This window comes from Strongylocentrotus purpuratus, unplaced genomic scaffold, assembly GCF_000002235.5.
Source record: "Strongylocentrotus purpuratus isolate Spur 01 unplaced genomic scaffold, Spur_5.0 spur5_scaffold_7, whole genome shotgun sequence".
Lineage (NCBI taxonomy): Eukaryota > Metazoa > Echinodermata > Echinoidea > Camarodonta > Strongylocentrotidae > Strongylocentrotus > Strongylocentrotus purpuratus.
The window spans coordinates 30263874-30289952 of NW_022145613.1; the positions used below are offsets into that span (position 1 = coordinate 30263874).

A 26079-nucleotide genomic window follows, 5' to 3' on the forward strand; every position below is an offset into this window, starting at 1 on the left:
AAAGGATTTCCAAGATGTATTTTGAAGTCTAAATATTGATTGAGAAAGAAAAAAATATAATTTCTTTACCATGATACTTGTTGATGTATATTAAAATAGCATTGCTAATTACAGGCTGATTGATATGTGGTTTGAAAAAGAGAATAAAATTTGTCTCTGAAATGTTTGCATTTGGTAAAAATGTGTTCATGTATCTCTTGAAAATAGCTAACGTCCTCTTTAGCTCAAAGAATTATCAATTTACCTGCATGCTTTCTTAAATATTTAGAGCAACACTTTAGTGTTGTATATTTGAATGTTATTTGTCACAAACTATTTTATTTCTATCAATTGTTTATTGTGCAGTTTTGGAGAGTAGTATAGACAATCGGCATGCCCAGGAAATCAAAACCTTAGCCGAGGGGGAGATGTCACTCAATGAAAACCGACGCTCTGGCATGTCATTTGCTCTGCGGGGAAGGATGGAGAAAGTTCGACGAGAGATTGAAAGACTTTCAACAAAACCTGTAAGTTGACAGATTGAGAGTTTTTAAAAAAGTGTTTATTTGGGAATGATTGCTATTGAATTTAAAAACAATTTCTAATAGGGCGTGAATTAAAGCTTATCTGCACTAGTTTGGCCAGGAGGAATTAGACCACACAGCGAGGTCACTGACAGGTGGCTACCGGTATCTCATCAACTCAGCTCTCAAATAACATAAGAAATAGAGGATCATGGGGGACCAGCAGGCACCGATTGGGGAAGTTTTCTATATAGAGGGAGCAAGTAGCTACAAGTAGTACAGTGGGGCTTTAAGTTTTTTAATGTCGATTAAAATATGTTAAATCTAGAACCTTCGACTTTTCTCTACAGTTCCAGTGGGATAAGAGCCACATTGACCGATTGAGTGTACAACTGGAGGCCATCCTAGGACCTAAGCCAGAAGCCAAGCCACCTACCATGTCCTGGGCAGGGGCAGTGGGGAGCCAGCCCAGAGCTGCTACCCCAGATCCGCCTCGAGGGCCACAGCCTGTGGACAAGGGCTGGTTGCCCAAGCACGCACTACCCAAACAGCAGCAGCCACAGAAACCACCGGTGAGTTCAAATGTTTTCATCAGGCTATAATCTTGCCCAATGACGTGCTGTGACCTGACGGTTCCTAATGTTTAGGAAGTATTCTTGTGAGAGACATGTTACCTTTAACATTATGATCCCTAGACTCAACGCTCAAGTGATTGTTTTATTGTGGGAGGCCATTTGTGGTGTTGTTGAATCTTCAATAGATATGTTAAAAGCATCCATGGACAGGCTTTTAATTTTCAACTTACAGAGTACCGACTCGAGGCTGTGACATTATATAAATCAATTTTTTAAATTTCTAAATTTTTTCTTCATTTTCCGAAAGAGCATAAAAAAAGAATATACAAATGTCGAAAATCAATTGAATATGTTGAGTATTGGCCGAGATATGACCATCTGAATAAATAGATTTCCTATAGGAACTCAGTGTTATTTGCTCTGGTTCGTAATGTTATGAACTGGAGCAAAATAACACTTGGAGTTCCAATAGGAAATCTATTTATTCAGATGGTCATATCTCAACATATTTAATTGATTTTGGACATTTGTACATTAATTTTGATGCTCTTTCAGAAAATGAAGTTAAAATTGAGAAATTCTCAAAATAGTTTTTTGACGATGTCACACTTCACCACTCTATAGGCCTGAAAAAAAGCAGAATAGAGTGAAAGGAGCTTTTTGAAATTGAAATTGCATTTATGTCTGCTACTATATCTTCAGGTCATGTTAGCAGCCATTTCTCTTAAATTCCTAATCACGCCTGCTTAAGAAACAAAATAGTCCCACAGGGTCATGTGACCCCGCTACATAGGGTTGTTGAATCGGAGTAGTTAAAATACTTACAAAACCTTGTCATGCCTTTAATATACACCAGCTCGTAGTCTAAGATCATCACACCAGCATCTTCTTGAGATCCCAAAGACACGATTAGCCTGTGTTGAAAGGGCTTTTTCATCTGCAGCACCTTGTCTTTGGAATAATTTACCATTTAATTTGAGAATCATAACTTCCTTAAAATCCCATTAATCCAAGCTGAAATCTTATCTTTTTTAACAATACCTGTACTTGGCCCTATGACACTCATCCAAACTTTCTCGTTCAAACTTTCTCATTCTTTCTATGTTTCTTGTGAGCCTCGGAATAGCTTTGTCTAGATAGACGGCGCTATACAAATGCCTATTATTATTATTATTATTATTATTAGTAAGTTAGTTTCGGTTAAAGCTACTAGAAGCACTACCCCTAAATCCCCTTTAGAGCCATCCCAGATAAGCTGTTACATTATTGTCCTGTAACTCACTGCGCTGTTGATTCTCACAGCAAGTCCTTAAAACCAGGCATGATGGCTCAGTGGTTAAAGCGCCCGCCTCATGAACGGGAGGTTGTGGGTTTGAACCCCGGCCGAGTCATACCAAAGACTTCTAACAATGGGACCTTCTGCCTTCTAGCTAGGCGCTCAGCATACTAGATTGGAGGGGGAGGGGGGTAGTAATAACATATTATGTTATGCAGGGCCTGCTGGAAGAGCAGTTTCATAACTGAAGTGGCTACCCTGGGTAAATAAAACATTATTATTATTATCATTATTATTATTTAAGTCCTCTGTCAGCAAAGCAGATATTAGATATTGGGTAACGCGCTGTTGGCACCCTGTATAAATATCAGAAATGAATAAATAAATGATAAAGTTGACCATGAAATGGTGCTGTGCAATCCACAGTACGCTATGGCAGAAAATTCATTAGTTCAGTATCGCTTTAAAAAGTACATAAAGCAACACGTACAGGCTTATTGTCCTCTTTCAGAAAGGAAAGAAGAAGGGGCGATCTAGGAGACAGAATAGACCTAGGAGGGATGTGGAGGTCGCTTATTCTGAGCAGGATGATGATGATGATGATGATGACGATGATGAAACCGACTCGGAGATCAATACCAGTGGCTCTACAAGTTCATCCCCGGGAAGTACACCCGAGAGAGGTACACACTTGTAGTATGCTTATTTCTAAGGAAGCTCTTTAGCATTTGGCAAGATTTTAGCGTACATTTGCCACTCTCCACCCAGGTATTAAAAAGGAATTCTGTGTATGCTGTGAGCACAGATATTGTCGGCCAACATTAGCTTGAGTAGGGGTAACATTGGAGCACCTTTTTCATAGGATAGGAACCATATAATCATTCCAGAACCAAAATCACAATTTACACCTGAAAGTAAGTGGCAATTAACTATGATTTTATTGTGTACTTTTAAGTATCCTCTTTTGTCAATAACCTATGTTATAATGCTAGAAATTAATCTTGAATCAAATAGAAAGTAAACAGGTATTGTTTAAGTGAAATTAAAACAGTCAAGACAACTGAATGCAGTTGTCTGAAGAAAAAAATGCTCACATTAAACTTAAATATTATACATGTTTTCTCCTGTTATAGAAATATGATTTTGATATTGCCCCTGAAAGTTGTTTTGTTTTGTTCTCCAGGAGCAGACATTGCTGGACTAGACGACTTTGGAGTTTCTCCACCTGGATCCAAGTCTAATGTAAGTCATACCCCCCCCCCCCCCTCCTCTCCCCCATGTTTGTGCTTCTGGTATTCTGATATACATGTACCAACTCTAAAAGTAATGACTGTGTTCTTAGTCTGTGTAATGAAGCTTTGAATTTGTAATCAATAAATTGCTCCTTCTTGGAATCCATGTGTGATATAAAAAATTAAAAAACATGACGTATGGCGATGCAAGTTGCAGTTTGTTCAATTTCTAACGGAAAGCCATGATGATTTTCAAAGTAGATAGCAGATGTTGAATGTTTTAGATGAATGTTGATTAATGTGCCAGGAATAGGTAGTTAGCAGAAAAATTGAAACCATTGACTTTAAAACTATTATTTGAAGTCGTTTGTAACCTCAAACTGAAAAGTAACAACTAAAGGTGAAGACAAGATTTCTAGGATGACTATCGGGTTGCAAATGTTACACTTCTAATACTACCACTTTAGTATGATTATGATAAAGCATACATGTAAGAATGAAAATCAACTTTAAAAATGCCCAAATAGGTTTGCATATTCATAATAATAATAATCTTTTAAAGTCCACTCCAAATTTTATTAAGTTAAACCGAAAATGGAAATGCCTAATCCTAACCCTAACCCATCTCTTGTGTAAAACAGGATAAGTAGCATAATGATTATGCTTAAATACTGTGACCACCTCATCAGAAGTAAGATACTTTGTAAGAATATAGATTATGATTCACTTTTTGCTTTTGTTCCTCATTCTTTTTTTTCCTCCTAAATCTTTGTTCCTACTTTGATTTTGTTGTTGTTCCCAATTAGAAATCCAAAAAGGCACACGAAGGCCTAACTGACCTGGATGTCGACTTGGGATACAGGACACCCAATTGTAAGCTATATTCAAGTAAACTCAAAATAGTATAGCCAGTCTATAACAGGCATTATTTCAATTTTGCATCAATTGTCACACCTAGAATTTTTTCTGGTCAATCTTATGTATTTCGTCATCACCAATTTATATTTGCAGCAAAGAATCATCCAGGAAAAAGTTTTTATGTTTAAAAATCATATAACAGGTTTTGTCCATATTAATTTTCAAACAGTGCTAAACCACATTTCAGCATTTTTTAGTTCAGTATAAATTACATTATTTAGTACTAACACATCATTAACTTGTATCATCTGCAAACATAATGGAAAGAAAACGGTCACTGACATATTGAAAATTTTTGACAAATAATAAAAACAACAACGGTCCAAGGAATGATCCTTGCGGAACACCAGAGAGTATGTACTGTTCATCTGATGTACACTTTTCAACACACATAAATTGTAAGCGATTAAAATGGTAACTTTGAAACCATTTAAAAACATTTCCTCTTTTACCATAGTGTTCTAATTTATGTAACAATATTCTATGGTTTATACAATCATCAAACCAATTTAACCCTATTTTAACTGGGCTATTTAAGACCAGGTTTTTACTGGGGGGGGGGGGGTCAATTTGACCCCCCCTTAAGATCTCGGCCGTTTCATGGCCGATCGCCGCGAAAATTTGCATACATGTCAAGTGAAGTTTATAGAATACTATGGTAATTTCAATTTTTTGAAAAATTCACTCATTTACATATTTATGGTAATTTATGCAAATGAGGTCATAAAATTCACATTTTTGCCCATAAATCATACATTATTAATATTCAAGCATTCTTTTTCAACACATATATTTGTTAGACCGTTTGGAATAATAATACAACACAAAAAATTAGAAGAGCCAGGTTATTCCTTATGTTATCTCTTGTTTTGATAATTTCTTATGTATTTCATTGTTTTTTCAACTTATGTATTTTATTGTTTTTGTTGTTTTATTTCATTTATAACTACAATTCAACTATTTTGACCCCCAAAAAAACACCCAAACTTTAAACAAGACTAAATAACCAATGTTTTATCTCTTTTTAGGAAAAATGACATTTCCATATGTTTTGTACACAAATCACAAAAATGAGCGATTTTCGGGCTGACATGCAACAACAAAATGTCAAGTGACTCCGTAACTATACGTCCGATTTTCGAAAAAATTGTTTTAAAAGATGCGTAAGACTCGAAAGAAAAAAGTCATGAAAGGAAAATTTTATATCTGCCGCGGTTTCGGAGTAGTCGCGAAATTTCTACAGGGGGGGGGTCAAATTGACCCCCCCCCAGTTAACGTAGGGTTAAAGCATAATCCACCTTTATGAATACAATTCATTTTGTTTTTACTCCTCATAGACAAACGCAAACCTCCACAGGGAGTAGCCAAACATGCTCAGACCCCGCAAACCAGTGTGCAGCGGTCAACTATGAACGGTCAGCGGCCAGCAGTGAATGGTCAGCGGCCATTCCCCGTCAGCGGAGCCATCCCCAAGGCCTCCCCTCAGGTGCCAAAACCCCAAGGCCAAGCCGTCGTTGCTACCTGCCCCCCACCACCAAAGATATCCCAAGAGACACACCGGTGGTTGGGCGGTTATGAGTTTAGACTCGCTTGCGAGGCATGCTATACTCAAGTGCCACATCAGTATGGGCTCTACTCCTTCAGGTATGATCTTAGTCTACATCTGGTATTTCATGAATTCTTGATGCTTTCGGGTAGGGTATAGAAATAACAGTGTCCATTTATCTGCTGCAACTTTGAAGATCAAATATGCCTGTATCTAAAGCAAGTTCAAGTATTTTGTTCCGTATGTCACAGAACACATCTATGATTTTAATACAGACTTTTTTGACCAAATTCACAAAGGAGGTTTGTCGACAAACCTTGGTTTGTAGCGTGCCGAAACGCGTCATATGACGCACATAAACATAGGTTTGTCGACAAACATCCTTTGTGAACTTGGACCATAGAGTGTATCTGATCTTTGTACCCAGTTATTAATTGTATTAATCTACATTTACCACTCTCCGACCCGAGTGTAGTAAATGGATACCTGTAAGGAAGAAATTCCTTGAATGCTTTAGCGCCTCTTTATGGTGGCTCAGCTCCAGCTCCTTTATCATACCTGCCAACCCTTCCAAATAATCCGGAATATTCAGTTTTTCTTGATTTTTAGGACCCCAAAATCCGGAATATTCCGGATTTTCAAAATTTCATTTAAAAAAAAAAATTATTTAATATTTTTTATTTTGTTTGTTTTGTTGTTGCTTAAGCCAAATTAAGCTTGTTTTATCATATGCCGCGATGTGAGAGTTCACGTATTGCGTGCGTTGAAGGGCTGCATGATTGAGCAGCGAATTTGTATTTGCTTTTTTGCACAGATTTACCGCGTATTGCCAGTTACACTGCCGCTGCATGTGCAAATGCCTGTTACGGGTACAGATTTCTTATTTTCGAAGACATACTGTGCTAAAAATTCTTTATTCTCGTTTTCAAATGTTGGCAGGTATGGATTATAGTTATACAGTAGCTGCGCTATATAAATGGACCTATTATTATTATTATTATTATTATTTTGATAATGGCCCTACTAAAGCTTTTATCCGACCAAATATGAAGTGAAAAGACACATTTGATGTTGACTTATGTTCAGAACTGTACAAGACTTTGAGATGTATAGGACACCAAATATGAATAAATACTGTGGACTCGCCCTTTATTTGTATTCTTTTAAAAGCATGTCTCGGGCTCTGATTTTATTTTCAGATAACTCAAAATCCTTGTTCACACACATGTTTGATTTGGTATAAAAATGGCGAAAAGCTGCCAGTGCAAAATACAATTGCTCAATTTACCGCCTCATCAGAGAATGAGGAATAATGTTGATGATCTTACATCAATTTATTTAATGAAAACAATGATTCATAGCTACATTTACCATGTGTGCATATCTATCCCAGCTGATGCTCATGTTGCCTACATGTACTCTTATTACCCTGGTTTTAGCCCAGCTGCCCTAAGGCACTGAAAGCATTCAAGGAATCAATTCCTACCAGGTACCCCTTTGCTACACCTGGATGGAGGGGGGCAAATTTAAAGTAAAGTCTTGCCAAAGGACATAAGTGCCGGACTCATAATAGAAAGCCATGCGATCCACAGTCTGCTGATATACCTACTAGATCACACCTCCTCTACACCTTTTGTTTCATTTGTAGGCTGAACAGGAATCCCAATCACAAGCCTGCCTGTAGGGGTGGCATGCTGGTGTGCCGTCTACATGTCCCTCCCAGAGATGGTGTGAAGGACGTCTACGGACGTATCCGTCCTCGCGTAAAGCAAGACTTCAAGGGGAAATATGCCCTTTGTCAACAGTTTGCTACCGGAATACCATGCAAGGTATTGAGACAGGATTTCCCTGATTCTAAATTTCCAAAGAACAATATTATCAGTTTTCTTTTCCATGGTAATAGGCAACATACTTTAATTAATTCAGAACTGGATAATCATTACAGGTGTTTCTGTAATGGCAAAAACAATTTAGATGCTTTTTTCAGGTATTGGTTCTATCCAACTTCAAAACCTTCAGTTGCAAGTTGTGGGTGATCAAATCATGATCTGTTGAGCTTTTCTCCAAAGGTGTAATCACACCTTGGTGTATTAGTTGCTCTTGTTCAAATTTAGGATGTATCTTTGAATTCTATTTATACAGGTTTATTGGCTATAACTTGGCTAAAGGAATAATGCCATAGACTTGATTATATATTATATTCGCTCGGAAAATGTGCTGTGCATTCTGTAGTCTCTAGGGATAATCCTGCTTCACAATTTTGAATTTGATGGTTCTATTTGATTTCAGATAAGTACAGCGAGCTGCTGGTTTCCTCACAGCAATGTAGAGATGGAAGTATGGGATGCAGACAGGAATGGCCACTTCAACGGTAAGGAGATCGTCACCTGGTTGCGTTATCAAGAGTTCAAGCTCAATCAAGAGATCAATGAGAAGAAGAGACAGCAAGCCATCGCCCAGGGCAGGATTACTAACCAGAACCCACCTGCCAAAGCTCCAGGAGCATATCAAAACAGGGCCCCTAGCCCTGCGGGAGGGGCACCACCACCAGGGGGTTATCCTGGTAATACCGGTAGTCTTCAACCTCCTGGGGCGTTTCCGTACAACCAGAAAGGTGCGCCGGCTCCAGGGGCGTTCCCTCATGCTACGTTGCAGGTTAATCAGAACGGGTTCCAACAGCCACCTGCTGTGATCCGTACAGCGCCCCCAATGTCACCTTCCCCTGTCCCACAGCAGTCTCAAGGATCTCTGTTGCATCCAGCAAATAAGGTCATCGATCCGCAGACAAGGGGAAAACTCACCAACCTCATCAAGAACCTTGGGGGTCAGTTCCTGTACCTATGTAGGTTCTGCTTCGATGATGCCCCCCAGGTCCTCAGTGTCCAGAATAGCTCAAACCCGGACATATGCACGGGGGAAAAGAGCCACAAGTGGAACGGCCCCAATCGATGCCTTGTTCACCGGCTGTGCCAGGGGGGCCGGGATCGCTACTGGAAGATACGGAAGCGACCCAATGGAATTCCACCCAAGGCATTCCTCTGCTGGCATCGCGACAAGTCTTATGGGTGCCCTACTGGAGCCAAGTGCAGTTTTGCCCATAATGAGGTACACAGATACTATCCTTATAATTGTAATGCTTCCTGGGAGAAATTTCAATTATTTAAACATATTTGTGCCTTACACCCAGTAAATAAGATCGATTGATCGATCTGTATTGAAAAACAAGTCAGAAAAAAAATTTACTGGGTGTAAGCCACAAATATGTTTAAATAATAGATACTATCCTTGTTCTCTTTTCTCTCTTGAAATTTTCTTTAAAGAACAGTACTGACTCTCTAATAATGCCAGAGAAACTGAACGTGAATCCAATCAGAAACAAAATTTAGAATCTAATACTGAAATTGCCATGTTTGAAGATTTCGGGAACGGATTGTTGCTTATTACAAATAGGAATTTGGGGATACTAGCAGTAGTATTTCTCATGCCATCATCATCATCCTAACCTCTTTGGATTCCATAAGCAAGTTGTAGATAAACCTGAGTTTTAAAACAGTTTGTGAACTGTAAGAGGCCATGAGAAAATGCCCTCAGCGTTTAGTAGCGATTGCTTCAACTTTGGAAGTGTAATAAAGTTATCATGGTACATGTATGTTGTTGCTAGTTTTCAGAAAGAGAGCAATCGATTTTGACATTTTTTCCTTTTTGAACAGTAGATTATTTCATATTGACCTTGACCAGGGTAACATACAAACATTTTTGATTATCTCGCAGATTGAGACATGCCTCTGGTTGTATGAGGCTTACCAGCCACTGGATCGTGAGATGCTTGTGCGTCTCAGCCATGAATTGATCTACGGTCCCTCCATTCCAGTTGCCCCATCCCCAATCAAGCCTGCTTCAGCTGCTGCTCCATTACAGAAACCAATGGCTCCACCCCAGCAACCTCATGGACCAGTCTTTCAGTATACAATCAAGGTTTGTTTTCAAAATTTATGTGGGCGCCGATGCCCTCAAGCCTTTTTTTATCCTCTTGCTAACCAAGACGGAGGGTATATAGTAACGCTGCCCTCCGTCCATCCAAAGACGACGGGAGAATACACTCAACCAAGATTGTCCTGTACTAGGCTCCTGTCTTCATTTGTAACCTGATTCGGTACCTGGGACGGGTACGTTGATAGCTAGTGACTTGTGCAGAGCGTGTTTTATAAGAGAGACCCATATAATTTGTAAAAAATTGGAAAGTCAAGCACAAAGTACAGTGCATATATACAATCATACAAAATCTACATCGCAATTGCAAGGTGATACAGCTCTTCCCTCGTGCTTAGGGAACGAATGCTATTATGGCCGAGAACATTTGTGAAAATCAACAAGAGAAAAAAAATTCAGGTTCGTGCATGCTCAGATTGATTATTTACCGTTGTCTTTCGCTTCCACTGCAAACCGAAAGCACGTTAATGCCCAGATCGAGTACAAAGCAGGGTGCAATGACTTAGCGCAAGGTTGCAGATATTTTCCAAAGGTCAACTTTCAACGGAAGTGGCTGCTACCACCATTGTTTTTACTGATACTGATTTAAGTAACTCCAGTACTGCTACCACTCTTATGACAACATGTCCACTATTGCAAATATGACATATTGTGCTTCTACTCCTACATAGGTTGCATGTGGTCTCTGTTACACCAAGACCAGGCAGCTGGTTGAGCAGAACCCTCGCAAGCGCAACCAATGCTCTGGTTCCACGGGTCATCAGTGGGGCAAGAACCCAATCTACTTCTTGGACCCCTCCAGCCACGGCCGATGGGTACAGGTCTACCCCCGCCACCCCCGTCTGCGGCCTGAGATAGAGCCGGTCCTCTGCAAGAGGGCGGACAGGTGCCAGTTCAGGGAGATCCACAGCAACCAGTGCATGTTCCCTCACTCGGCCGTAGAGCGCCTCTTGTGGATATATCAGGTCAAGGCCAAAGGTAATGGTCCGAAAAGGTCAAGGGTCATGGGACTTGAAATTATAGCAGGGTCATGAAATCTGGTAGCCACATTATTTTCACCCTCCTTTGACCGCAGTGTTTAATATGTAAAGGGAGAACAATAATGTCCAGGGGGGCGTTTCACAAAACTTGTCATCAGTGACAAATGCCAGTTTTTGTTATAAGCTAGTGAAATCCTTGCTTCTGATTGGTTATCAGCTGATTTTTGTCATTTGTCATTGAAAACAGGCTTTGTGAAATGCCCCCAGGTCTATGTAAAATGCCCCAGGTCTATGATGCATCCTCCAGCAACATTTTCTTTGTAGTCAATTTTCCACTCTAACTGACTTTCTTACTTCAACCTTTGACCAAAGTGCAACCCAGTTCCCACCTAAATTAATATCTTTAATGAAATAAAGCCAACACCAATTTCTGCTGGAGAGAATGTTTGGTTCCCCATTGTCCATTACACATTTTTTCTGAAGAATATTTCATGAAAGTGTTCATTGTACATTACATTTTAGTTTGATTGTACTTTTATGCTAAATAGTGTTGTCCAGTATTGTCCTTTATCTACAAATATTACAAATTATGCTGATCTTGTGTATGGTATCATATCTAGAACTTAGCTTGACAGGCTGAAAGACCCTATGGAGTGTAAGAAATCGCCATGGCATTTTCTTTTTCATGAATTGGGTTTTGTCAGTATTGGCCATTACTTCAAATTATTATCCTTTTCTACCACTCTGCAGCCAGGACCATTGAAGAAGTGGTTGCCATCCAGAAGCAGGCCGCTGCAGGCACCAACAGCACCCCCAACGCTGGAGGAGACGCCAGAGCCGCATCGGCTGCGGGCCCAGCCAGGCCATCAAACGTCCCTCAGCAGATGATGACTAGCCACTACCTGTGTTCCTACTGCGACAAGCCCTTCCGTACCAAGCAGAATTACGATGAACACACCAACTCCATGGAGCATAAAATGAGGATCAAGTCCGATACAGAGCGCTCCTGGAAGTACAGAAGCCCTCCACTGAATGTCACAAATGGACAGTACAAGCTTTGTCAGAGGTATAAAAATTCCTAAAATATTATCCTGGGAGAATGTTTGTGACTCCTTTTTGTTGCACTGAATCCTTTTGTAGGAGAAATAAAACATTCAAACACTTTTCTGTTTACTCTGATCTCATTTTAATTTGATAAGAAGCTTGAAGAAACTGTCGGGTTACGAAATGTTTTATTAAAGGAGAAACCTCAAGAAAATGACTGCACTACAGTGTTTTGATTCTTCCCTTCAACTAGGTTGATAATTAAGCAATACTGTGTCATCTTTTTTTCTCTCTTTAATTCTCCTAGAAACCTGAAGAAACTATGCAACTACTCCGGCGTGGTGCAGGAGCGTAATGACTGCGCTGAGGCACACAGTCAAGAGGAGCTGGAGGAATGGAAGGAAAGGCACGAGTATCGCATGATGAAGATCGCCAAGGCCAAGGAACAGAGACTCTACTCCTTTGTGGATGAGCTCCTTGCCGAGTACAACCAGTCTTCTAATGCAGAGTATGAAGTGGTAGGTGGTGAATCGCACCTTCTTGTTGTTTTCCCCTCCCCTGTGAAACGTTCACGCAGCACAGCATTACCAATGTTCCTCTTCATTCTGACTTGCTTAGTGGAATATTTTGAGAGTGTCTTTATATCTGCTGAGTCATTAGCTCCTACATGTGTATTATTACATATAGGTAATACTCTTTCAGCTCTCAGCAGATGCTATACTATTTACTGCATTGATGTGAGCTGTCCTGTCCCTTTTTGTGCCTCCGTTACGAAGTGGCCGGAGGCATTATGTTTTCGGGTTGTCCGTACGTACGTACGTCCCGTTCTCGTGATCGCGTTATCTGAAGAACTGGTTGATGGATTCCTGCCAAACTTTTGTCATGTATGTATCTTGTAGAGCCGATGAACTGATTAGATTTTGGGGTCACGAGGTCAAAGGTCAAAGGTCACAGGGCTCATTATGTATGCAAAACGAGCTCGTGATCGCGTTATCTGAAGAACCGATTGATGGATTGCTGCCAAACTTAGGTCATGTATGTTACTTGCAGAGCCGATGAACTGATTAGATGTAGGGGTCACAAGGTCAAAGGTCAAAGGCCACAGGGCATATTATGTATGCAAAAACGGCTCGTGATCGCGTTATCTCAAGAACCGATTGATGGATTCCTGCCAACTTAGGTCATGTATGTTTCTTGCAGAGCCAATGAACTGAGTAGATTCTTGGTTCATAAGGTCAAAGGTCATGGGCTCATTATGTATGCAAAAATAGCTTGTAATCACAATATTCTGAGAACCTGTTAATGGAATACAATTGAACTTGAATTCGAAAAATTTCTTCTGTTTTGGTTTGTAAAATTGCTCTATGACGGAGGCATCATTTTCGACTGCGCGCAGTCGAAGTTCCATCTAGTTATTTCTCTCTTCTTTTTTTCTCGAATGGCTAACTTGACTTTAATCGTTAGTTTCCTCTTGTTGACAACAGAATTGATTTTTACATTATTTTTTAGAATTTTGTTTTGCATTATTGCACCTTCATGTATGATATCTTAATGTGAATTAATGGATTATATTAAAAATAAGATTTTTTAGTTGAGATGCATTCAATAAATACTGTAGATCTCCGTGTATAAGACACACTTTTTTCTCGCCGAAACAAAATTGAAAGTCGGGGTGCGTCTTATACACAGGTACAAAGCAAAACAAAATCTTTTTTTTAGGCGTCGATTTATGCCTCCTTCACCTGCACTGTGCCTGGCAATGTCTTCCAGTTCAGTCATACAAGGTGTGTTGACTCACCACTCCCACAAATACAGTCACAGTAAGATACTGTAGGAAGTTATTTGAAGTGGTACAGTAAAACTGTACTAGATTATATAATCTGTAATCCAGGTTGCAAAGTTGCAACAGTAATGTACTCTCACTATTTGTAACCTGGGTTAAAATGATGGCACAGCATCGAACCACAACAACATTACCTGTATGGCCGGATTTCTGTTTGGACTTGTCTGTCATCTTCAGTTTTAAAAATGACATTGTTACTATTATTGTGACAAGTTTACAAGAACAAATTGGCGCCTTCAACTGCACCTTGCAGTAAAATAAAGGTCCTTCCCCGCGTGCGTTTTTGAACACGGATCTGGCTTGGTGCCTACAGAGTCGGCAAAAAAAGACACGTAAACTCGTCATACATTCTGCTAGTTTGGACATTTCAATCCTTTTTTCTGTTACAGATGACAGAGGAGATTCCTGGGATCAGTACCAAGTGTTCCAAGGATATGAAGGCTATACATCCAGTCAAAGAAAGAAAACACGGTGAAGAAATTACATTCCAATGGGAGTTTGAAGTGCAGTCAGCAAGGGTAAGAATAGCTTAGACGTAAAATGCAATTGTCTTATTGTTTGATGACACTTGCTCCTATGACAATTGCTCTGCAGTCAATTTCCGATGCTTATTAAATTCCTTAGATGTCAACCATAGATCTGACACTAACCTAACCCTAATATCCCACACCTCTAATTGGATAGCAAATTGAAAAATATTATATCTTGTGGAGCCTTGTTGATATCTACAGTATATGACATTCTATCTCAGATTTGGGCTTAATACACTATGGAGTAAGATCTACAATTTTGAAATCCCACGATTCAAGATTTGTTTCCTTCCCCCACTCATCAACATGAAAATGATACTCAAAATAATAATAATAATAATAATAGTGTAAACTTATATAGTGCACACACCGTGCAGGGACGCTCATGGCGCGAGCTCAGCAACAGTTCTCTTTAATACATTTAGAAGTAAAGTAAATGTTTATTTGATTTATACTATCAGAAACTCATAACCTATTTTGCAACATTTGTATCAAAGTGGATAAAAGAACTTTAAAGATCTTGACTATTTATAAATTTATGGACCAACCTCAAATACAAGTTTAAACAATATCAACAAAACATTGTTTTACATCACAGAAGTCGCTAAGGAGAGTTGGTCTTCTTTATGACGAGCATCGCCTACACTTCCATCTGTCGCAACCTGGCGATGAGGACCGCCCTCAAGTGTGTCCCGGAGGTCTGATATCTGAACTTGGTGGTACATCCTACAAAATCAAGATCGAGTTCCACACCCACATCTTGGGTCTCTTCCATCAGTGGGTTGTCTTTGACTTTGGTAAGTTTGAACAGTGATGATAATGGGGATGGAGGTGTTGGTGGTAGTGGTAGAGGTAGGGCTGGGGTTATGGTGGTGGTGGTGGTGGTTTAGATGGTAGTTTTGTAGGTGTTAGTGGTGGTTTTGATGGTAGTTTTGTAGATTTTGTGATGGTGGTTTAGATGGTAGTTTGGTAGGTTTAGTGGTGGTGGTTTAGGTGGTAGTGGTGGTGTAGATGGTAGTTTTGTAGTTGTTAGTGGTAGTTTAGATGGTAGTTTTGTAGGTGTTAGTGGTGGTGGTAATGATGGTAGTTTTGTATGTGTTAGTGGTGATGATGATGATGATGGTGATGGTGATGATGACTGTGATGATAAAGATAGTGGTGATGATGACAATGGTAGTGATGATGATGATGATAATGCTATTAGTATGATTAACACCATCCATATTAGTAATCAACTTCTCCTTTATGCTTGCAGGTGAGAAGCCAGTGTTGGTGAGGAAGATCTCCATCCACGTTGGATCATCCAATGAGCTGGAGAAGTTTGCTAAACAGCAGCAGACCAGAGAGAAGATCAAGCTATGGGACAGCGGTAACAGTCAGATTGTCAAGTACTCCAAACCAGAAGTCCATGAATGGGAAAGACAGTAAGTCAACTAAAAACCATACATAACAAATGCTTAATATGTATCCTCAAGTTATGGGTAATTAACAGATGTTATCAAGTTTTAAAAAAAAGTAACCCCAAACTCTTTAATAATAGCTTGTGTATACCTTTTACCATTTTTGTCTCGCCTGCATAGCATAAGCGAGACATAGGCGCTGCTTTTCCGGTGGCAGCGGCGTCAACATCAAAAACTTAACCTCACCTAACCTAATCCTGCCCTGTTTTTTATAAAATGTTTGCAATTTGATGGACGTGTATCTCCATTACTCTTCTTGTTTCCAGATTGATTGCTCAATACAAGCAGCCTACCACCCTGTCTGGTCTGGAGGATGAACAGACTGATCACAGATTGAATGAGGAGAACTACAAGCTTCACATGCATCGTATGCTGCACCTAGAAGAACTAGCATGCATGGAAAGACTCTTAAGGTAATTGCAATTCATAACATTTCCTCAAAAGCAAGTACATTTTATTTTAAAAGGGAAAGCCTTCTGATCGCTGAAGGAATTTTACTGGCAAAGTGATAAAACACGTTCTGGCCCCTTTCATCTGGAACGAACAAAGGATGGGTACGCAATGAATAGAGAGGGCTTAAATACAATGTACCTCACGTGATCTTCACATTCGGATTCTCTAAACAAAGACCGTTTCGGATGCGGGAAAATGCTTTCTGGCCCCTTTCATCTGGAACGAACAAAGGATGGGTACGCAATGAATAGAGAGGGCTTAAATACAATGTACCTCACGTGATCTTCACATTCGGATTCTCTAAACAAAGACCGTTTCGGATGCGGGAAAATGCTTTCTGGCCCCTTTCATCTGGAACGAACAAAGGATGGGTACGCAATGAATAGAGAGGGCTTAAATACAATGTACCTCACGTGATCTTCACATTCGGATTCTCTAAACAAAGACCGTTTCGGATGCGGGAAAATGCTTAAATAGTCAAATAAATTTCCCTTCCCTAAATGGCATGCAAACTTGAGGTCAATGATCACTTTTTCGTTGTATAAATCCTGATGCATCTGCAAAGTAAAAGTCAAGGTCCCAAACTAAACATTGCAATTACTTTCTCCTTTGTGAGCGTAGGTACAGCACTGCTTCCGGGATGTGCCTCTCCAACCAGGCTGAAATGGGGTACCCCTACGGCTCTCTTTATGCTTTAAATGGAGAACTGTATGGCACCATCAAGATCGAGTTACCCTTGTTCGACGACTCAGAGACATCGCAGATCGTCAGGGAGAGTGTTTCTCAGGTCCTGCTCAAATTCAATCAAGAATCTGACATGGTCTATGAGGCAATCCTCATGAAGGTAAGAGGTTTTTTGCAATGACGACCTTCGTGATTGCCTTGTTTTCATTCACATTATTAATTTTCTTAGTTCTTCTTATCGTCCAAAAATCCCAATCGATTTGCACGTAGTGCTTGTTTTCACTAATTATGCCCTTTCCTTATGTCCGTTTCCTTTAAAATTGTATAGGCATAGTCTCTAACATCCCATCAAGGTCACTACATTCTTCGAATTTCGAAATCACTCATGCATAGCCGTCCAGGCGCCATTTTGTCCGTTTCTGGTCCATTTTAAGGCCTTTCTTTCTTCCTTCCTATCTCCACTATCCTAGATCCTACAAATTTCTAACAAATTCCTCTAGATATTCTGAGAGATGTTCTTTCATCTGCGACATATAACTTGACCTTCAAAATGCCATCTTCGTACTCAAAATTCAAATCTGAAACCGACTCCATCAAAAATCTCTCAAATTCTTGAAAAATGGACCCCTAAAAATCTAAAACTACCATAACTTTCTCATATAAATTCAGTTTTGTATTTAAATCTTCCATTATCCTTATCTCATAATTGCACAAAGCCATGCCAAATTCATGCTCCAATGGCTATGCAAAATATAAATAGCGCCATCTAAAGTTCTGGGAATTGGCTTTCTTTCTGTGGCCGTATCTCCATTATGGCTTGGCAAACCTGTACCCTTTTTTGGATTTAGATACTTGAAGATATGCCCTTTCCAGCCATATACAAAATTATATACCCTAACACTGACCGACTTTCAGAAGAATGCCCTCCAAATTCGCTATTTTCAAGAAAATTCCAAAATAACTTCAACTTGCTCTAAAACGGCGATCTTTATACCTACATCAATGAAACTTGGCAGACATGTGTATCCATATACGTGACAACTGTTTGTCAAGTTTGGTAAAATTCGAATATGTCGGCACAAAGTTATCGCCCAAAATGATGAATTTACTATGCATTACGTAATAGCGCATTTAATGCGTGCAATACATTGCGCGCAGATAACAGTGATGTCAAACTGACCGCAATGAAGTGCCCTTTCGAATGATACCAAGTATAGTATATGTTCACACAGAAAATTGTGAGTAAATCGCATTTGAACAAAGGTCACTATACGAATTCCGCCGAGTTTCCGCCCGAATCTAACACGTATCGGCTAAGACATCATTTTTTCAGACTGCTTTTCGCCCCTTAAACGATCTTTTTTTCCCTTGAAAATTTGCAGTTACATGCCGAGTTCCAATACGCAGGGCACCTCGTGGCCGGATTTTTGAAATTGGTCAAGGGGGCCATTTAAGACGCCGTTTTGTCCTATAAATCTATTTTACATCACGTGTTTCAATAGGATTATCATAGAAAAAAAGATTTACAAAAAAAGTTTACAATAACAACCATGAAATTCTCTTTCTAATGATACCAAATACGGCCCATAAAGAGACATAAAGAGAGAGAGAAAAATCAATTTAACTCCGGTCATAATACAGATCCTGTACTTTTTCCGCCCATGCATTACATGCGTTGTCTATGGGGCATATCGGGGCCCCCAGAACGATCTTGATTGCAATGACGAACATGCACCAAATCCCATTGATTTTTGCACGCAGTGCTTGTGAGCCCTTTCTAGGTTCTTTCCCCTATCCCAATTTCTTTCAAACTTCGTAGGCATAGTCACTACCATCCCATCAAGGTCACTGTTGAGGCCTTTCTTTCACCCTACCTATCTCCAATATCACAGAAGCTACAGACTTTGTACAAATTGTTCTGGAGAAGCTCTTTCGTTTGACACGTAGACACATGGCGTCATTGCACGCACATCGTGACACGATTGCATTTCTAGTTTTTCTTCTATTGTGGTTGCCACTTTCAGAATGTGGCAACTTAACTGCGTTTGGTGCCTCATCAGAAAGATTGACCATTGATACATGTAGGGGGATAGATGGCAAGCAATCAAAAGGATGTCAAAGACTAAAGTACATGGAAGGCATTGCGCTTGCAACTGGCTTTATATAATGGCTCGCATTTGGGGGCATGTCATTAGACTGGTTTTAGATGCCTGGTCATCAGCATCATATTTTGGCGAGGCACTTTAAGAAGAAGGATGCCCCAATAAATTCAGTGTTTTGTGGTTACCTTTGGCAATCACTACCCAGACTTAAGACTGCAATAAAAGAAACATCTACCATCAGTAAATACTGAATGTCACTGAAAAGTCCAATCTGGAGAAATATTGTGGATTTTCAACATGGAACCGAGTGGTTCTTGTATTAAATCTATGGGACTGCGAGAATTCAGTCCACAAGGGGTAAATATGATAGTACAATCTTTTTTGGAAATGAGGCACTTGAACACACCTCATTGTTTCCCCTTTTCTACCCATTTATACAAGTAATCTTTAAGGAGAATTTCTTTCAAGAAACCTTGTGGCGGTTGCTTCTTTGATTCCATACAGAATGCAATGTCCAAAGACCAATCAGACGACTTGGTCTGTGTCAAGCTGAGTGCCCAGTGTGTGCAGGAGCAGAACCTGATGTCCTTTGTGAACTTCAGCGGGAGCAACGCAGAAACTAAGGTTGTACCAGTGGTCATCCAGTTCCAGCTTGACCGTATCAACTTTGTCTACCAGCACCATGCTGTGGATAACCTGAGCTGTATGACCGTCCTCTTCCCGCCGTATCCCCAGGAGAACAAGTATGTGAATTGTAGTATAAGTAATAAAGACATTTGCACTGGGGTCAATTGCTTCGGGGCATATTTCATCAAAAGTTTAGTGTTTGGTTTAGGGATGTAATTGGTTTATAGGTTAGGTTTAGGGTTATGGTTAGTGTTATAGTTAAGGTTAAGTATACTTTTGGGTTCAGAGTAGAAGATCAGAATTAGGTTAGTGTAGGAAATTGACCATAGAACAGTTGTAGCAGGAGCCTGTGTTGTACAACCCAAGTATTGGGGATTGTTAAATAAAACCTTCTGTTCTGCAGAGGCTCATATACAATATGAATGTTAGTAGAAAATGTTCTTGATTTTTTATGTTTGGTGCTTCTTGAATGATCTTTGCAGGTTTGAACGTGTGGCCTGGAGAGATGTGGAGAGCAATGAAGAGAAGATGAACCCTAGGCAAGAGAAGGCAGCACGATTCATCTGCGATGCCGGAGGTCTCCGTGGCAACAGCCAGTTCCGCGGCAAAGGTCCTGTGATCATATTTGGACCATTTGGCACAGGCAAGACGTACACAATGGCTAACTCTGTAAAGCGAACGATGATCCTTAGAAATGATTCACGCATCTTGATTTGTACAAGATCCAACAGGTAAAGAGATGACTGAGCTTGACCATTTTATAAAGGCAGGGTTTCTCTTGACATTCGTAGTGTTTGTAGAAGGATGATTAACTTGAGTCATTACTCTCGAGTGACTTTGAGCTTGAAATTCTCCTAAAGTAATCTTACTCTAAAACCAGTTATGAAGAGCTTGTTATACCCGTTCAGAACTGATGCTGTAGTGGAATTGTTTTTGATACCCTCCCACTTTCTGAAGGGTCTTTAATGGGTTTTTCCCCCAAAAAAATCTGCAATACTTGCCCAATTCACAAAAATACTCATGACTGCTTGTAAATGCCGGCCTTAATCTTTCTATAGAGCTTGCTGTAATATGGAAATTTCTAAAATACTGAGAAAATTGTGGCGATCCAGCATTTGCTTTAGAATATATTTTGTCCAAGATATTGGGTGATAGTTCAAGTCGTGATAATACTTTGAGGTAAGGTTTAGTGTAACATATAATGTTAGGTGCAGAGTTGAAGTTTATAGGAACTCAGTGTATATTGAAATATCACATTTTCCCTGGAGCATGGGTCATACAACCCAAACTTCAATATTTGTGCACTTGTCCATTTTTCTAAATTTTGTGCTTTTGTGTCTGTCACTTCTCAGTGCGGCTGACCTGTACATCACAGAGCACTTAGACCAGTTCTGCTGCGAGTCTCCAGGGTTGGTCTACATGGTGCGTATGTACGCAATCATTCGCTCGAAGGCTACAATCCATGAAAAAGTCATGAAGTATGTCTTGAAAGACGAGGAAGGGAACCTGCGACACCCGTATGACCAAGAGCTAAGCGGTAAGTTACGGTGGTTGTATATTCCATATCTTAAGAGAATGAAAAGAAAAGAATTGTATTGATATGTTTCTCATATGCACTGCATTTAGAAATTTCCCAGAATGGCTTAGGCCCATGTTTTTGCCCCCAGATTTTGTTAGCTTTCATACTGATCATGACATAGCTCTCAACCATATCTCTTTTGGAGGAATCATTCCTGATTTTGCCTTAATTCTAATGTTAATTCTGTGATTTCTGTGTGAAAGCTTACATCGGTTTCATTAACACAAATGTATTATCATTATTATTCCCACAGACTGGGCCAGTTATGCTAAGACGCAGACCGAAGGCAGCCGTCGAACACCCAACATCGTCATCGCAACCTTGCATACGGCTGTGCACCTGACCCGCAACATGGACCTGAAGGAGTACTTCACCCACATCATCATTGATGAGGCTGGTCAGGTTAGGGAGACGGAGGCCATCATTCCCCTTCAGCTGGCCACAAATGACACCTGCGTTGTGCTGGCAGGGGATCACAAGCAGATAAGCCCCAAGGTTAGTAAGATCTGAAACTGAAGGCAGACTAGTTGTTAGAATCATGTCATATTATGAGTTGATATTATTCTCCAATATGGAGGAGCTATTTTTTCTTCTGAATGGACAGTATTAAGCTCTGTCAAAGGATTGAATCATCAGGTTGATACAGAGCAGATCTGATATGAAAACGGCATGAACAAAATTTGAGGAATTTATGTAACTTTACAGGAGAGAAAGCCATCTCTTCCCAAATCCTATCCAAGCATCTTCCACCCACCCATCTTGCCCCACAGTGTCCCCAAAGTGCTATTTCACAGGTTGGAAATCTGTTACATAATATAGAACAGCGTAGTCTTAGCAATCTTCATACTTTTCTGCTTTTCACAGGTCTACTCCCCTCGTGCACGCAGTGCCAAGTACAATGATTCTCTGCTCCAGCGACTGTTCACCTACAGTCGCTACCACAAGTGCTTCTTTGATCTCCTTCTGACCCACAACTACCGGTCCTGTCGAGAAATCCTGGACTTCTTGGCCTCGTACTACACTGTTAAACTGGAGGCCCGGGGTACTCACCCAAGACATCCCCTTTTCTACCCTCTCAACTTCTACGTGGTGAAGGGAGAGGACAGGCTGATAGGAACATCCTTTGTGAATGGAGAGGAGATGCTGGAAGTGGCCTTCAGAGTGGAGGATCTGTATCAGAACTGGCCCCCTGCCTGGGGTCCATTGGACGATGAGAGCATAGCAGTTCTGACCCCGTACACCCTCCAGGTAAGAAGAACTAGGATCAAAATTGATCCTCTGATATTAAAAACATTGAAAGTCATCCATACATTGACCTCATCTAAAGGCATACCTGCCAACCCTTATAAATAATCTGGAATATTCAGTTTTTCTGGATTTCTAGGACCTGAAAATCCGGAATATTCTGTTTTTTTCAAAATTTCTATTTTTTTTATTTTTTTTATTTTTTGGTGTGTGAGTGCTTAAGCCAAATAAGGGAAGGCAACTTTATTATCACTCGCGTTCGTCCGGGTTCGGGACGCCTACTTATCTCTTAATCCCCCGTTCCCGGACGCGTATTGTACGCTGGCTGTCCCTTGGCGTCCCTTGCTCGCGTCTATTGTTGTCTGTTGGACAATAGAGCAGGCTGCCAGAAAAGAAGCCATCCCGTCCGCTAGCACCGCTGTCAATCAACCTCACCGCTATCCAGCCCCTCTCTAATCCTTTCTAATCTGGCGTCCCCTGACAATAGCTGACCCGTCAAGAACGCGTTAGTCTGGTGTTCCCTGACAATAGTTGCACCCGTCTAGCTTGCGTTTATTAAAAATACAAGATAGTAGATTTTCATTGATGAATTTTCAGTCTTGAAAGCAGAGCTAGAGCTGCAATCCTCCCGTGTTGATTGATAATAATTTGTCTAAAAAATGTGTCGCGCGCCAAATCAGCAACGCCTCAAGTCTTTCTACATACAGCCGCATATATGAGTAAAAGCTTCTTGTGCGACACTGCAAATATATAATTCATATTTAGTAGTGTCTGTATTCCCCAACCTATTAATCAGTACTGCATTGCGTGTATCAGCAATTCGCGCAAATCACAACATGTGGATAGCCCCCTAAAATGCGGTCACGTGATCTGAGCCTGGCAGCGCTGGTAAAGATACCACACCACACTCGAAGGCCCTCGAAGGGCGCTTGCGATAAGCGAAAAACTAATTACAAAATCTCTGATTTCTTGATTTTAAGCGCTTTTTTTGGCGAAGCCGTTTTTTAAAACTTGGCTAAGCTACCGCGTGCTTTGGAAATATGGCTCCGATTCCGCACTTTTGAAAGCAAAATTTGGCTTTTGGGGTGGATTTTTGGAAGTTACATCGGCATTTCCCTGTACTAGTGAGTGACGCTGTGTGTTGTGCAGTGCACTGATATGTAATTTGCGTGTGTTGTGGATGCTGGTTTGATATCAAGATCGGATGCATGTGTGTATGCATGGCCTGGGGTAATGCGCACGTCTTTGAGTGGTGTACATCCCCTGTGTTGTGTGTATGCATACTATTCATACGCTCGTTCTCACAGCCAACCTGTAGCCACGTTCGCACAGCCATACCTGGAACACAGCAAAACAAATACGTATTTTCCCTTAAAACCCCCCCCCCCCCCCCCCCCCCCCCCCCCCCCGTATAAATACGTTAAAAACGTTCTGCTTGGCAGCTCTGTGAAGTCTGAGTTTTTTGTAAAGTCACAGTGTTTTTACAAAATAAATATAGAAATAATAATAAGGATTTACATTGCATGCATGTAGTCTGCCTTACAAGTGAAGATGTAGATATGTAACTTTGCCTCCCTGTTTTTTTACTTTTCCCTTTTGTTGATTTTTTTTATTCTATGCATAATCAGGCCTCTCGCCAAGAAATTAAAAAGGCGTGGTGCGACACGAGGGAAAATTTGACCCCGCCCCCCTAAAAAAAAAAAAAAAATTATAAAAAATAATAAAAAAACGTTTACAAGTATTAAGAGTAATTTGATTAATTGTTATCCCTGTATTATGTTCCGAGTCATTGTCATATTTACCCTTGCACTAAATAATCTAAATTATCAATATTTATAGTATGTTGGAATTTGTGAAATTTGTTATCCAATGTTACGAAGAAAAACAAATGAATATGATCATAGTTGTTTGGATTTTTATCGAGCTAGACCAAGTCATGTATTTAAAGCTGTAATTATTTTCCTTATATTAAAAACAATATTGCATTTTCTTATTTTCACAAAAATTGCAGTACTCAAATTTCTTCAAGTCTTTTACTTTATATTTGAGTAAAATAAATTCTCCGTCTCAAAATGACATATACACCCGTCGACTCAGAGACACCAAAGCAATTGATGGAAAGTCTGAAGAGCTGTCGACGTGTTTGTACGCCCGCGTCATTAACATGGCCAGTTTATATTTGTAATTTGCTGGAAATTGTTCTTTAAAAATGAGAAATTCACGAGTTTGAGTAGGATCTCACTATATCATACTTATGTTAAAAATGATTGTTAAATATCATAATTTGGAGCTTTTTTTATTGCCCGATATGAAAACATGCAGCCACATTTTGATTGACTGCATAGTTGCTAATGGGGCTTTCACATATACACTCCGGGGCCCGTACGGCGAGTAAAAACAGAAATTTGGGGAATTTTCGGACGGTGTCCGGCCGGTTGCCGTAAAGTTCCTACGGGCGCCGGGACGGTTTTTTAAGCCGTACGGGCGCCGTGGTGCTGAGTTGGCTGCTCCCAATTCTCCCGGCGTTTTTATCTGACCTTGAGGCCGTAGAAAGCCCGTAAAGGGCCCGTAGGCACCTTACGGGTCCCCTGCGGGCTCCGGACGGTGCCCGGACGGCCCCTCACGATTTTGGGGGTCAATTCTCATGAAAAATCTTTACGGGCGCCTTGCGGTGCTCAAGGGTTCCGTACGTGTACCCTACGGCGCCCTCACGGGCCCCTCAAGAGCCCCGGTGATATGCAAAACAACAGGCGTCTGCCGTCCGGGGGCAATTTAAAATGAATATTGCCCGTGCGGGTCCCTCACGGGGGCGTCTCGAAATGTACCAGAAGACACATACAGAGTGAGTCAGAAAAAATGTCCCACTTTTTAAAAGTTGTATTGTTTGAAGTATGAATATTTAATCATGAGTTTCATGATATCGTGGATGTTGTGCTTCATGATGATGATGATGATGATGAAGATTAAGATGATGACAATGATGATGATGATGACATGATGGTGGTAGTGAATGTGTACAAAAGGGAAAGATTTTTAGGGTTATGCCACTTAAACATTCAGCGACCTTGATAAAAATCAATGCTCAATCAGAAAAGGGGGTAATTATGACAAAATTGTCACCGTGTGTGTTATGTGTGTTGTGCGTGCGTGTGTGTGTGTGTGTGGTGGTGTGTGTGGGTGTGTGTGTGCGTGTGCGCGTGTCTGACTGTCTTTGTTCAATGCACTGTTTTATTCCTCACCCAGTAACTTGGCGCAAGTGAGATCTGACAGTCTTGTAAAGATTGTCTGATATTCAGTGATGCATGCAGATATTCAAATGAAAATGGTACCTAAGTGTACTGGGAGGATAACTCTATTAACATATATCATGAAACTCATGATTAAATATTCATATTTCAAACAATACAACTTTTAAAAAGTAGGACATTTTTTCTGACTCACTCTGTAGTTCAGTGCACAGCACGGCACCCGGCCGGGCCCCGGCAGGGCACC

The 26079-nt window shown here is 40.4% G+C and overlaps 1 protein-coding gene across 2 annotated transcripts in view; it reads left to right on the forward strand.

Annotated features, from left to right (window-relative positions):
* LOC586432 (helicase with zinc finger domain 2) overlaps positions 1 to 26079 on the forward strand; it is a 65073-nt gene that overhangs the window by 12501 nt on the left and 26493 nt on the right. For both annotated transcript variants that reach the window (XM_030974897.1, XM_030974898.1), the window contains 22 exons: positions 346 to 506; positions 854 to 1075; positions 2866 to 3037; positions 3538 to 3596; positions 4393 to 4459; positions 5842 to 6148; positions 7699 to 7879; positions 8340 to 9155; positions 9822 to 10025; positions 10712 to 11018; positions 11771 to 12086; positions 12372 to 12582; positions 14297 to 14425; positions 15036 to 15234; positions 15693 to 15861; positions 16164 to 16310; positions 16972 to 17194; positions 19641 to 19879; positions 20246 to 20494; positions 21116 to 21300; positions 21596 to 21837; positions 22207 to 22590. In XM_030974897.1, the coding sequence (XP_030830757.1) occupies positions 346 to 506; positions 854 to 1075; positions 2866 to 3037; positions 3538 to 3596; positions 4393 to 4459; positions 5842 to 6148; positions 7699 to 7879; positions 8340 to 9155; positions 9822 to 10025; positions 10712 to 11018; positions 11771 to 12086; positions 12372 to 12582; positions 14297 to 14425; positions 15036 to 15234; positions 15693 to 15861; positions 16164 to 16310; positions 16972 to 17194; positions 19641 to 19879; positions 20246 to 20494; positions 21116 to 21300; positions 21596 to 21837; positions 22207 to 22590 (5189 nt within the window). The remainder of the gene's footprint in view (positions 1 to 345; positions 507 to 853; positions 1076 to 2865; positions 3038 to 3537; positions 3597 to 4392; positions 4460 to 5841; positions 6149 to 7698; positions 7880 to 8339; positions 9156 to 9821; positions 10026 to 10711; positions 11019 to 11770; positions 12087 to 12371; positions 12583 to 14296; positions 14426 to 15035; positions 15235 to 15692; positions 15862 to 16163; positions 16311 to 16971; positions 17195 to 19640; positions 19880 to 20245; positions 20495 to 21115; positions 21301 to 21595; positions 21838 to 22206; positions 22591 to 26079) is intronic.